The 14,286-nt window shown below is 39.7% G+C and overlaps 1 protein-coding gene across 6 annotated transcripts in view; it reads right to left on the bottom strand.

Moving 5' to 3' along the window:
• Window positions 1-14,286, bottom strand: part of Aoah (acyloxyacyl hydrolase) — a 237,719-nt gene that overhangs the window by 202,472 nt on the left and 20,961 nt on the right. For 5 of the 6 annotated variants that reach the window (XM_023713541.1, XM_023713543.1, XM_023713542.1 and 2 more), the window contains exon 3: window positions 1,580-1,675. In XM_023713541.1, coding sequence (XP_023569309.1) covers window positions 1,580-1,675 — 96 coding nt within the window. Of the gene's footprint in view, window positions 1-1,579; window positions 1,676-6,017; window positions 6,101-14,286 lie in introns of those variants that run through there. The other variant, XM_023713546.1, reaches the window with a different exon arrangement.

The following is a 14,286-nucleotide window of genomic DNA, read 5'->3' as shown; positions in this document are numbered from 1 at the left end:
AGACAGACAGACAGACAGACAGAGAGGGAGATATTACATAATCTTGCCAAAGTAATCAAACAAGTTCAACCAAGACTCTGGATCTAGCTGTTAATATTCACTACATATAGGACAAAGAGAACATCAGTTGTACCATGAGGACATAATCAGTACTGTCCAGACTATGAGAAACTCTGCACATCAAATTCCTAAACTATAAGGAAAAGAGGAAGATATAAAAGAAAGCTGTAGATTAAAATAGACTTAGAAAGCACGTGAAAACTACATGGGCAAGAGTGGTATCTAGGGATGCTCAATGGTGTGATTAAACAATAAAAAATTACCATGAAATTCAGAACATTATTCTACTGGTGGGGCTTGGAGAGGCTTGTGATAGCAGGGGGTGTGTGGGTGGGATTTGGGGGGAGGCCATTTATCTGTTATTTCTTGACTTAGGCTATGTTTCCAAGAAAGATCACATTGCAAGAGCTTTACATTGCATGGTTCTCTACATTTGTTTTATCCAGAAAAGATTAAAAACATCAATAATAGAACAGCAGTATATGTTATTTATGGATTTGTACAATCGAATATGTAAGTATACAATTTGACAAGAACAATATTAATTAAGTTCAAGTCAATTATTCCTTATAGGAAATTGGAAGAAAAATGGAACAGAGGGTTAGGGAAAGTCAAAGGTATTTTAAATTTATATGCTGTGTTTTACTTTCCCAAAATAAGGTTTTATACAAATCTGCCAAAATTCTAAGTATGATCAGTTTTCAATGTTGTAAACACAAATGTTTGTGTATTATCCTCTCCTAGTGTTTATTTTCAAATTCTGAATATTTTATCCTGTGAAAGCATACTGTGATCTGAAAATTTTTTATTGTTATTGGCATAGTGTGTTATATAAATCAAAGGTAAAATCATCATTAGTACAGCTACCTTATTTAACAGAAAGCATAATATAGGATCTTTGATGAACTAATGCCAAGTGAAAGAAAATTTGATTTTTAAAATGTTTATTCATTACCATTGTTTATGTAATAGTATTCTATAAAGAAAATGGATTTTTTTTTCTCTTAAGGCTGAGAAACCATTGTACAACTATTTTGAGCCATTGATCATTTCCTTCTTTTGGTAGATGGATAACAGTGTCCATTGAGATTCACTTGACACCAATAGAATGTTACAGAGTTTTTCCAAGTTGGGGTTTTGAGACCAGTTGTCTTTCTAGCTTAAGGTTTTGTGTTCATGGGTATGCATACACAAGTTAAGATTAAATTATTGACTTTACTCATTATTCTGACTTCCTAGTACTTAAGGAATCTGATCACCTTTTAGGCAAACTGTTATTAATGTGATCCATAAATTGACAATTGGCTATTCAAGATTTTATTCCCTAAATTTCCGCAGCAATTTCATTCTGCAATGATGGAAAATGCACATCAGGGAGAAACTTCCCAGAGTGTTATTTTATTTTTATTTCTATAAGTCTCATCAGCATATCAACCCACAGAAATAAGACAACCCAATCTGTCCCATAAAACATGTGAGAGAACAAGCAGACACAGCAGCAAGGCCTCTCCATACTCACCAGGCAAGTAGCTACACAGTCTCTCCATTGAGGCCTCCACTGTAGAGTTGTGAACTTGAGCCAGTTGCGTGATCACAGACACCACCACCACACACCCTACAAGGAGCAGAAGAGCAGATGAACAGTGCTTCACAGAACTCAGGTGAGAGGGCCAGGGAAAGAAAGGGTGCGGGTGTCTTTGACAATACAAGACTCACCAAAACCGCTTTTCTTTACTTTTTGCCTTTAAGAATCTTCTGTGTGCATCGATGCACTATGAATTGCCATGAAATGGGAAGGGGCATGAGGTGACTGCAGATCCAAAAGTCAGAAAGTGGGGTGATCAAACCAGTTTTGTCACTTGTGATCTTTGTGACTTTGAGTAAATAATTTAATTTTCCTTAATTTCTATTTCTTTTTAGTCAAGTGGGAGAAAGAGATGATGTTTAAATAGGATAGTGCAAATAAAGCAAATTATTCACAGTAGAAGCTAGATACTAGCCTCTCTTTTCTCTTTCTTCCCTTCTACAGTACACAGCTTCTTTATTAATAGGATCATTCCTATCATTTGTAATTTCAACCATGAAACAGGGCTAGATTTTTAATTTTGGAAGACAGTGGTGGAAACTGTGTAGAGGACCCACCAATGACTCTTGATCTTGATCTTTAATCTTGAACTACCTAGCCTTCCTTGCCCTAGTTTCCTCCTTAAAAATCAATCAATGAAATGCTTCCCATATGGGCTGCTGTGATGATTAAATGCAATTATAATGCAACTGGGTGTGCCTTTGAAATCATGCCACACTCTAAAATATCATTTTACAAGTACAAAGTACATTATTAAAAACAAGTACCAATAGAGTAAGGGTCTAAAATGAAATTTAGGTTAAATTAGGAAAATATTCCTTTCCCTTGTTTGATAATGATAAATTTGCATGCACAGACTGCTAAGCTGAAATTTCTAGAAGTTTCTATGTATGCCTTGGCCTATGGAATTGATTTGGAAGCCCACATCTTTTGCCAAAGGCAAAGAATGCTTTTTTTCTATACGTAAGTGCTGTAGCTGGTCAAAGTTCTATAAGTGTGTGGCAAGAAGTTGTAGCCTGTTGAGATAAGAGAAGTGGACACTTGTCAGCAGATTTCTAAAAAGGCAAAGTAAGAAGCTCCATCGTGGAGAAGTTCAGTAGAAAGTTTATAAAAACAGGAAGTTCCAGACGTCTGGACCCGGCTATGGACTCATTATTGCTTATCTTCTTAAGGAATTGGGGACCTCATTCATGTACATAATATCCCTAAAATTAAAGTCACATCAAGACCCTGGCAAGAAGGTGGCTCACAGCAAATGCAAACAATGCAATTGGGCATTTTCACGAACTTCAAGTTAAGCATTATCAGAAGAATCAGAGAAAATCACTGTATATTAGTTAATGTAACAACTCAACAGGGAGAGATAGTAGTTATAAATGTATATGCACTGAATACCAGTGTGCCTAATTTCAAAAAACAAACACTACTGGACAGAAAAGTTTAAATAAGCAGCAACACAATCACAGAAGGTGATTTCAGTACTTCCTTTTACAAAGAGATCAAGTAAACAAAAAAATTAACAAAGAAATATCAGAGCTGAACCACATATTTGAACAAATACACTTAATAGATATCTATAGTACCTTACTACCACAGAATATACACTCATCTTAAAAACACACAAATCTTTCTCCAACATAGACCTAGTAGTCCATAATGTCTGAACTAAATAAACACAAAATAATCACAATCATCCACATATGCTATCAGATCAGAGAACACTGAAGCTAGAAATCAATTGCAAAAAAATAACCCCAAAGAATTTTTATAAGCATCAGGACATTAAATAACACACTCCTGAACACTCAGTTGATCATAGAGATCAAGGAGGAAATTAAATGATTCCTAAAACCAAACAAGAATGCCAGAACCTATAGGACACAATGAAAAGAATACTAAAGGGAAAGTTTTTTCATTGAGAAAAACAGAGCAAGCCCAAGTCACTGTGAAAATTTTCACACTAGAAAGCTACTACAAGAAAAACAGCAACATTCCAAACCCAAACCTAGCACAGGGAAGGAAATCATAAAGATTAGAGAGTAAATTAACAAAATTAAGGCTAAAGAACTGCAAAGAATCAATGAATAAGAGAGGTAGTTCTTTGAAACAATGAAGAAAATAGACAATCTCTCAGTTCAACTTACTAAAAGAAGGAAAGATGAGACCCATATCAGTGCAGTTAAAAATTAAAAAGGCAAAATGATAATGGACCAAAGGAATCCAGAAGATTATTAGTAACTACTTTGAAAAAATATACTTCAAAGAATTGGACAATCTTCAAGAAATGGACAGACGACTAGACACATAGTAATTACCAAAATTGAACCAAGAAAACACAAAATCTCTGAACAGTCCAATGGCAGACTATAAAATTGACAGAGTAATAGAAAACCTACCAACTAAGAAAAATCAAGACCTGATGTATTTGCCACTGAGTTCTACGTGACCTTTGGGGACAATACGATGCCCAAACTCTTTCAACTGTAATAGTATCGAAATGAAAGGAGTACTTCCAAGCTAATTTCTGGAAGCTCGCATTAATCTGATTCCAAAACCAGACAAGGACTCAACTAAAAAGGACAGTTACAGACTAATCTATTTAATGAACGTAAATGCAAAGTCCTCAACAAGTTACTGCCAAACTGAATACAATAAGTCATCGAAAAGACCAGTTTTTGACAGACTGAGTATTTGGAGGGGTCAGAAATGAGCATGAGCTTGCTACACCTTTCAGGGAGGTGAGTGTTTTGTAGTGAGCTCACTTCATTTCTACCACCCCTTTTAAAGGTGTTGGTCTTTATATGTGTTCTTTTCTACCTGCACCTTTTTCTCCTTTTTAATTATTTATAATTTTTTGACCAATCTTAATCTTTTCAGATATCTGGTAATCTGAACAACAATTGTCTATTTGAAGACAATAATGTGTTGTTTTTCTTTTTCTTTTTCCTTCTTTTCTTTTTTTTTTTTACTATTTTTTGTATTCTTTTTAAAACTAAAAAAAATATTTAAAAACTATATGAGTAGCTACAGCATCTCTGATAGTTTCTGCCTTTCCTGCCTCTAGGAATCTAAAAGCCATTTGTAGCTTGCCTGAATTTCAGAGGAGTCTTTCAATGTTGCCTTTAATATAGGATGCATGCATCCAACCAATAGTTATAAGACATTTACCAAGAAACTGGTAGGCTTTGGTGACCCCAAACAAACAGAAGGTGACAGCTCTCCATAGGGACTGCTGCTATGCTTCTACATGTATCCAACCTGTATTGTAAACACTCATCAAATGCCTAGTGGGATTTGCAGACTTTGGTAGAATAGGTGGAAGAACAGGCATTCATTCTCAGGAGTAAAACAAGATAATCTGGTGGCCTGAAAGAGCACAACACATTTCTCCATATTTAAAAAAATTTTTTTTAAATTAGTGACAAATTTTCTAATGTCGTACTTAACATCGTCACAGACTAGGTGAGACACCAGAGCTGGGAAGCTACAGTTCGTTTGGGGTAGCAGGAATATTGGGTGAGCAATAATAAAGCAAGTGGGGGTGCCTCTTGGAATGTGACCTTATGGACTGTCCATTCCAGTGACCTCAGGGATGGTGGTTTTCATCCCCTGAAACTTCAACTCCAGCACATATTTCAATGCTTAAATGCATGTTTTAATCCATGGCTTAGAAAGACTAATGCCGAAAAAAGAAAAAAAATTGAGCTGCAGGAGACCAATCTGTGCCTTTGTACTGACAAATACATACTTTTCTTTTGAGTTTTACTTAGAGAAAGCCCCTCAAAGACTCAGGGCTGCTGTAGCTCCCTCACAATGCTGGCTAAAATTGGAAAATCATTAGGGAGATAAAGAGAAGCCACCAAGAGGCCCGCTGTTCCTGAAGACTAGGTGAGTCTTACCACTCTCTCTTTGCCTTGTGAAGAGTTATTATGATCAAAAGAGCCCTGCATAAAGCACGCAATGGGGTTTGAAATTGTGGATGCCCAGGTTGGGCTCAGCTTTGATGGGAGCCCATCTCCGCCCAGCTCCAGTGGGCTTTGCTCCCTTTTGTTGGGATTGTCACTGTAGGGTCTGCAGGGAGGAGGATCTTGGATCCTTTCGCAGCAAGAAGGAAGGAAATGACTTTTCTGTGGTTTCTAATAAGAGGTTTCACTGCCTTGAGAAGCTAACAGATGTTTCTCTGGTGGAGACACATGGGTGGAGAAATCCTTCTGTCTGCAGATAATTCCTTGGCTGCTAACACATGGCCCAGCTCTGTTGAAGGGGGTTTGTCCAGGCTGTCATTCATTTAGGAGTGAGGAGGGAGCAAGGCCGGTGTGTCTCACTGAGCAGTTGTCAGCACAAATCTCGCATATGGCAAATCTCTTCTCACCTGGCATCTGCAGATCATAATAGAAACAGACACTCCTGATGATGTAGAGAAAGAAGCAAATGGGACTGAATATGAACACCTGCCACGGAGATCCATTTCTGGCCGCCCACCTCGGGCCTCGCGTACATTCTACAGAGGAATCTTTTGAAAGGAGACAGAACTCTTGAAACAAATTAGAATCCTATCCGTGCTACTGGAAGTTCAGCGGCTGCGGAGAGCCGTGCGCAGTTCCCACACTTCACGGGCCTGGAAAGCACCTGTGGCCTGCAGAGCCCGAGTCAGCGTGACTGCGATTCCTTTTTGACCCTCAGAGGAGACATAAATAATTCATCGCCTTGCTGGAGTCTGCGCTAAGGTTCCCAAAGAGCTTTTGCATACATTATTCTCTCACTCAGACCTCCCTTGGAGATGTAGAGATGATTAGTCTCATTTTATAGATGAGCGCTTGGAGGCTCAGCGCCTGCGCCTGGCTGAGGGTGGGTTTATGCAACTGCGAACTGGGGGCTGGGACCTGAGCCTGGTACTGGGTAAAGCAAAAGAAAATGAGGAAGGCGTGGTCACAATCCCCTAAATGTACCCTCCTGGCAGCCCTTTTCTCCAGAATGCTAGATGGTAAGTAGAGCTGGCAGCACACCTTCTGCTTGTGAATCACAGTGTGCCCTTACCCCTGTCTGCTGCATCCTTCTCTTAAATTCCAGACATGGACAAGGAGAAGCAGGACAAGAGAAGGAAAGAGAAGGGAAGGGAGGAAAGAGGAGCCTTGTGAGTTGCTGAGGTGCAGTATAGAGCAAAACGTGGGTATCAGAGACATCTGGGCTCAAATCCTGGTTCCATTTCTTGTGAGCTGGGAACATTTGGCAGGACTGCCAATCAGTGACCCTCGATTCTCCCATCTTCAAAGTAGAACACTCATGCCTCTCCTGAGGTCCATCAGAAACGTTTACAAGGCTTTTGCATTTCCTCTTATAAAGGGGGTGTCTTACATCTGGCCATGTTACTGGCTTTGACAGTAGAATATGCAGGAAGTGACAGTGTGTGGGATCAGAAAAGCCCTCAGAGGGCTCTGATGCATCTGCTGCTACCTGAATACTGCAGCCCTGAGCCTGAGCTAGGCTGCCTGGAGAGGCCCCAGGAAGGGACACGGGCACTCTAGCCAATAGTCTCCCAGCTACGAGATTTGTGAGTGCGGCCAATCTAGGTCACTCATCCTCACAACTCCAGCTGAGCAGAGCAGTAAGAGTGAGCCTAGGGGACAGGACAGTGAAGGAGCACAGTTCAGCTGTTCCTGTCCTCAGTCACCGGCTTATGGATGTTTGGAGTGGGGGTGAGAGTGACTGTGACTCAGCACTGTGAGGCTGGCGTAATACAGCCCAGGCACCTCGCCCTGCTGTGGGGGAGGCACTTAGAGAGTGTCCTCTTCCACCTGCGATGCTCCCAGTGGGACAGACATCATCTCCCAGAACCTTTGAAAAGAGGAGCTCAGAAGCCCTTCTTTGTGAAACATGTAGCTTTGTCAACACACCTTGACTGCTCTAGGGCAGTTCCAAACTCCCAGCTTTGTGGAGAACAGTAGCAAGAGGAGAGGCACTGTACTAGGCAAAGTTACTGGTGAGGAGAAGGGCAAGCAGAGCCCAGGCAAGGCTGGGAGAACAAGTGGGACTGTGTCGAAAGGAAATACATTAAAAATTAATCATAAGAAAATGAGAGGCCATCAGGCTTGTTATTTAACAAATACTAGCACCCGCAGATGTGCCTAGAAGCTGGGGAACACAAGGGCAAATGAGAGAAATCACAGGCCAGTAAGGGAGGCTGATGTTTAAACCTAACCTTCCTGGGTTGCCTAGACACCAACTTGTGCATGTTAGGACAGGTGGATGACTTTTCTGCTTCAGTGACAGAGAGGACCTCTTTGATCAGTAAATAGGAAAATCCTTCCAGGGACAGAGAGTACCATGGTTTAAGACAAGGAGGGCTTCTAGGTTCCTCTTCTCAAAGGTTCTGGGGGATGATGTGTGTCCCACTGGGAGCATCGCAGGTGGAAGAGGACACTCGCTAAGTGCCTCCCCCGCAGCAGGGCCAGGCGCATGTGCTGTATCACACCAGCCTCACAGTGCTGTGTCACAGTCACTCCACCCCAACTCCAGTCGCACATGTGCTGGATATTGAGGGCCAAGGCTAGATTTCACTCCACAGTAGGAGGAGTGAAAGAGACTGTAGGAGCTGGGCTGGGAGGAGCCCCCAGGGTCACACGGTGGAGCATAGAAACCCACACTCCAGAGGGGAGTGTGGCGCAGTGGTTTCACACACTTGGCTCAGCTTCACCTAGCAGCAATTTGAGACGCTATCTATCTGCTCCACATTGTTATTTATGTCTTTAGAATTTCCATTAGTATATGTTGGCAACACACAGTGATTACAACCTGATTATTTGTGCTCCTCCCACCCTCCCGGCACACCCCTCTGCTTCCCTCCTCAGATCTTCTGCCCGTTTCAGCAGGGTCTACCTCCCTGCTTCTTAATATGCCTCTTTCCATTTGCTCTTGGAATTCTTCATATTTTGTTCTCTCATCTTAGAGAAGCCATGTGATATTTAACCTTCAGTGTTTTGCTCACTTCCATCATGGTCCCAAGGTGAAATTATAGTATGGGGCCGGGGAGACAGCTCAGTCCTATAAGTGCTTGCTTGGTAAGTGTAAGGTCCTGAGTTCGATCCCTGGTAACACCAAAAACCCCCACAAACTATAGTATGCTCCTACAAATGACTCAAATTTATCCTTCTTTGAGCTGAGCAATACTGCATTGTGTACATATAATATATTTTCTTTATCCATTGGTATGTTGATGGGTAAATGGATGGTTTGCATTATTTAGCTATTAGGTTGAATTTTCAATAAATATCAATTTAGATAAGTTATGAGGGGTATGGTTTTGGAAAATTATAAATGTTACAATAGAATTGTTAAATTGATATTGTACAAATATGCAAATGTATGTCAATACTAATGATTTATGCATAGCTTCATTCACTTAAAAAGTTATAAGACCAAATTCTTCATTTTACATTGAGACTGTCTCCTTGAATTCTATTTCAATGAAAAGTCTAGTTTTCTTCATCTTCTACTATGTAATTTTATCTCAATGTAATATATTTTTCAGTGATCACATGGTTATTTCTCAATATTAAAAGTTATGTATAAATCTTAAATAAGAATTTAAACTTCAAAGGCCAGCCAAATAGCTCAGTGGATTAGGGGGGTTTAATCCCTGGGCCTGCCCAGTTGGTCCCACCCCCAGGGCATGCTGAGATGGCAATTGAGACTGGGCGTGATGAAGCGTGCCTGTAATCCCAGCTCTTGGGAGGCTGCAAACAGGAGAATCACTATGAGTCCAATCTAGTAGTGAGACCCTGAGCAACCTTGAGACCCTTCCCTAAAAAATACAGAAAATAAAAAGAATTTAAACTTCAAATAAGTACAACACTCTATTAAAGTGTCTCAGGGGCCTGTAGAAGCCAGCATGTGGGAGGTAGGGGTGGGAAGATTTGGAGATCAACCTGGGCAGCATAGTGAGAACTTGTCTCAAAACAAAAACAAAAATGTTAACAGATTTTTGTTTTTTAGTAAAACTAACATATAAATACTGCATGTCACAAATTTGATAGACAATTAGAAAATGATAAAGGTAAAATTCTATCCTAGTTGTACCTACTTGATGCAATGGGTAGGCCTTTTTAAATAGTACCTCTATCTATTGAGCAATATTATTTACTTATGAGAAGACAAAAATGTTGTATTGATACGTAATTCAGTACTACTGTGCCATAAGGAAGGATGAGTGTGAATCATTTGTAGGAATGTGGGTGCACTTTAAGACCATAATAGTAAGTGAGGTAAGTCAGACATACAAGTTTAAAAGCTGCGTGCTTTCTCTTACGTGAGAAACTCAATATATAAAGTACAACACAAAAGACAGACAGAAAAAAAGAGAAAAAAGTTATTGTAATCCAGCATGGACAATGTTCTAAAAGTGTATCTTGATTTAGTATAATTGTCTTAGAAGTTTTGTATGGGGTATTTCTGGCTAGTCATTGTGGCTTTTATCTGTTCATCTGTTAATATGATAGTTCACTTTATAAGGACTTATAAAATACATAAAGGAATTCTTTCATTACTCAATTTTAAGTAAATATATCCCCAAATTTACTAATGCTTACCTTTGAATTATGTCTATTGCTATTTCACCTAGATCCTGTTAAACCTCATGCTAAGGAATATTTGGAAGTTAAAAATTATTCTTTTGCATTCAGTTTTGCTGTATAACATTTTTAACACTTTCACCTTTTTTCTTCTTGTGGTGCTGGGGATTGAACTTGGGACCTTATCTATGCTAGGCAGGCTGTCTACCCCAGAGTTACTTCCTTAACCCTCAAAATGGTTTTTATCTTAATGCATCCTTCAAAGGTTGGAGTGACAGATTTAGTTCATCATGAAGTGACAAAGCCAGGTCTTATCTTTAAAAAATGAACCAGGTTTTTCTCTAAGCAACATGTAACTTTATTCATTAGTTCATTTTAATATTTGTATTTTAAGATACATAAACATAGATCCAGCTTATGGATGGATGGATAGATTGATAGAAAAAGGGATGGGTGGATGGTTGAATGGGTAAGGAGATGGATAGAAAGGGCAGAGAGGGTAGGTAGGGAAGGAGGGAACTAGACAGATGGATAGAAAATCTTAGGCTCTGCCCAACACTATTCGGTCTTTATCTCCAAGCCTACCTGCTAACTTGAAAAGTTTGCATCTGCCTACAAATGCTATTGCTGCCAAAGTTCTTACAAATTGTTTTATTGAAAGAAAAGCACATTTGCTTTTAGACTCCCTATCTAACAACCCAAATTTAGAAATAAAACAAGACAGTACAACAAGATTGAAACCCAATAAATGTATAGTCAGGCAATTCTGAGAGGAAATATACCAGCATAGCAAAAGTGATCATTAGGTTTTGAGATTACAGTTGATTGTATTCTTTAAAAATACTCATTTATCACTGTGGCATAATGTTTCCAGTTTTTCTGGAGAAATGTCCAGGAGGGTAATAGCTGGGTCTAATTTTAGTTTTTGGAGGAGTCCCCTCACTGATTTCCATAGTGGTTATATCAGTTTACACAGCCAACAGCAGTGGACACGTGATCCTTTTCCTTAATTAAACAATTAATGGTTAATTTTTTTCTTTTTTTTTGAACGATTTTGCATGCTTATATCTGATAGTCTGAATAACTACTTTGGGGAAAATAATATGCAGTATAACAACCATTGTTGAACTCCTATCATTTCATTTAGTGAAATTCTGTATCGTTTCTAATACTTTTTACTACTTTTTATTCTCTTTAAAAATATTTATTTAGGCTGGTTGTGGTAGTTTATGCCTATAATCCCAGCATTCTGGGAAACTGAGGTGGGAGGATTGCAAGTTTGAACTCAGACTGTGCAACTTATGACTCAGAGAGGTGCTGTCTCTAAATAAAAATTATAAAAGGCTGGGGATGAAGCTCAGTGTTATGGCCCTTGGTTAAATCCCTGTACCACAAAAAGAAAAAAGGAAAAAACCATCAGATCTAAAATCTCTGTGAAAACCATCTGTCTTTTATAATTAAAAGATTTCTGTTGGTCTATAGAAAAGAGCAGTCAATGCTCACATTTTTTTGTTTGTTTTATTGTCTTTTTTCGTTTTCTTCTCCTTTTTCTCTTGTATTAATTTCTTATGACTTTTTTTCCTCTTTTTCTTGCTTTTTCCAACTTTGCATCCATGCATCTGGTAATCTGAGCAACTGATTTGAAGATGGTACTATGCAATACAACACTGTCTGTCTCAGTTCTTTTCTTGTGTTGCTGGGACAAAATACCCAACACCCAGAATTAAGGATGGAAAGGATAACTTAGCTTACAATTTGTTGAGGTTTCAGTCCATAATCAGCTGGCTCCAAGGCAGAACAGATGGCAGCAGTTCATGGCAACAGAAAATAGCAAAGAGCAAGAGACAAAATGGTGGAGCAGCAGCTAGCAAGCCTCTCTCCCTTCCTTATATTGTAGACAGGTTGTCTGCCCCAGGGTGGGTTTAGCACTCACCCCCATAATCCCAGAGTTGGATTATGAATTAATCACAAACTCTAGAAGCCCACCCCAATGATTACATGAGGCTTGGGAGGGACAACTAGACACAAAGCATAACACTGTCAAACTCACATTATTCTGTTTAGTGAAACTGTATATCATTTCTAATTTTTTTGTATTACTATTCTGTATTCTCTTAAAAATTAAAAACTAAAGAAAAAAAACCAAAAACACAAATCCAATTTATCAAATAATTTCTTATTGAGTAAGTATTTAAATAGCTATTTTCTACTATAATAAGTTTTAGGAAAATATACAACAACATTGCCTAGAAACATTTTCCAGGTTTTGGGGTCTCTGCTAGGTTTTACAAATGACCTCATTTAATCTTTAAAACATGCTAGGAGATTGGTGTTTCCTATTTTAAAAACGAGAAAGCTGAAGCAAGACAGGTTAATGATTTGCCAAAAGTCTTTCGGGTCAGCCGTGGTTAAGCTGCAGTTTGAATCCAGATGTATTTTACCTCGAAATTTATGTTCTTTTAAGTGCCATGTTGCACATGCTAAGACATTGCTACTGGAAAATAAAAAGTGTTCATTGTATTGATTAAATAATCATTGTCATACTAATGTCTATATGATTTGTAAATATTGCCTCCTAGCATGGAGCTAGTCCTTTCATTTTCTAATGATGTTTTTTGCAGAGTAAAAGTGTTTTAAGTTTGGCCAAGTACAATTATCAGTTTTAATTTTTTTGTCCTATCTAAGAATCTTTGCCTAATTCCATATTAGGTGTTTCCTGAGAAGCTTAATGACTAGACTTTTTGCATTTAGGTCTATAATTATATTCTGGGAAGCTGAGTTAGATAGAAATATTACAAGTAGTTAGACAAGGTTAGGTCCGCAGAGGGAGCCGGTATGGAAGATGAGATGCCTTGCAACTGTGGGAGAGACAGACGCTTCTGCTGTGGGCCAGACCTCATGGCAAAAGATCAAACGAATGCATACCTCCCTAAAGATAGGCATCCCAGACGGACATTCTAAACAGATCTCTATCACCTTGGGGTGGTCAGGAAGAGTCACTAATCCAACCCCCTATGGGAAAAGACCCTGTTCCATATTCATGCCCACTTATTATATGACTCATTTCTCCATTTGGTTTTGGATCTAATCAATTTTACCTGAGGAACTGTGCTTGTAATCTTATTGGTTGACTATAGTTTTGTCCCACCTCATGTGTGAGTTCCCATGTTTTCTACCCTAGACCCACCTCACCTCATGGTTTTACTGTGTAAAAATCCTTAGAAAAGGTAGATGCCTTGTCAACCCACTTGGTCCCTTTTGTCCCTTTCTCTGACAGAAGCTTTCTTTCCCCCAATAAATATATGTTGCTCTTAACCTCCGTTGTTCCTAAAACTCATTTTTTCAGTTTTAAAGACCACTAACTCATCCGAGGCATCTTTCAGGTTGGGAATTTCATCCCCCTATATCAATTACACTGGGTTCACAGTTGTGTGTGTGTATGTGTGTGTGTGTGTGTGTGTGTGTGTGTGTATGTGTGTGTGTTGCAATAAGTCTAGGCAACACCCACTCACCCACGTACTTTTTATTTGCATACAGATATCCCATTATTTCAATATCTTCTCTGAAACTACCTTGTCCTCACTGAATTATTTAGGAACCTTGGTTGAAAATCAAATGCCTGTAGAACTGCAGGACTTAATGTCTGCCCTGCTGGCTTCTGGACTTGTGTTGGTCCCAATGCTTGGTATCCTGCTGTGTGTACCTTTTGGAATGGGAAGGAACAGACCCAGAGCGCAGGCCCGGCGAGTGAGTGAGACGACCAAGGGCCTGGTGGGATCCTGAATAGATCCAGAGCGCAGGCCTGGTGAGTGAGTGAGACGACCCGGACCGCGGGATCCTGAACAGACCCAGAGCGCAGGCCCAACGAGTGAGTGAGATGCCCAGGGCTGCTGGATCCTGAACAAACCCAGAGCGAAGGCTCGGCCGCAGGATCCTGATTAGACCCAGAGCGCAGGTCCGGCGAGTGAATGAGACAACCCGGGGCCGGGGAACCTCATTCGGCCCAGGCTGTAGGCCCAGCACGGAACCCTTTAGCAGAACTCCCTGCAAAGAGGCTAGAGGCAAGACCCACCC

This window comes from Octodon degus, unplaced genomic scaffold, assembly GCF_000260255.1.
Source record: "Octodon degus isolate 3935 unplaced genomic scaffold, OctDeg1.0 scaffold00031, whole genome shotgun sequence".
Lineage (NCBI taxonomy): Eukaryota > Metazoa > Chordata > Mammalia > Rodentia > Octodontidae > Octodon > Octodon degus.
The sequence above is the reverse complement of the archived record's forward strand: the minus strand, read 5'-3'. Positions and strand labels throughout refer to the sequence as shown.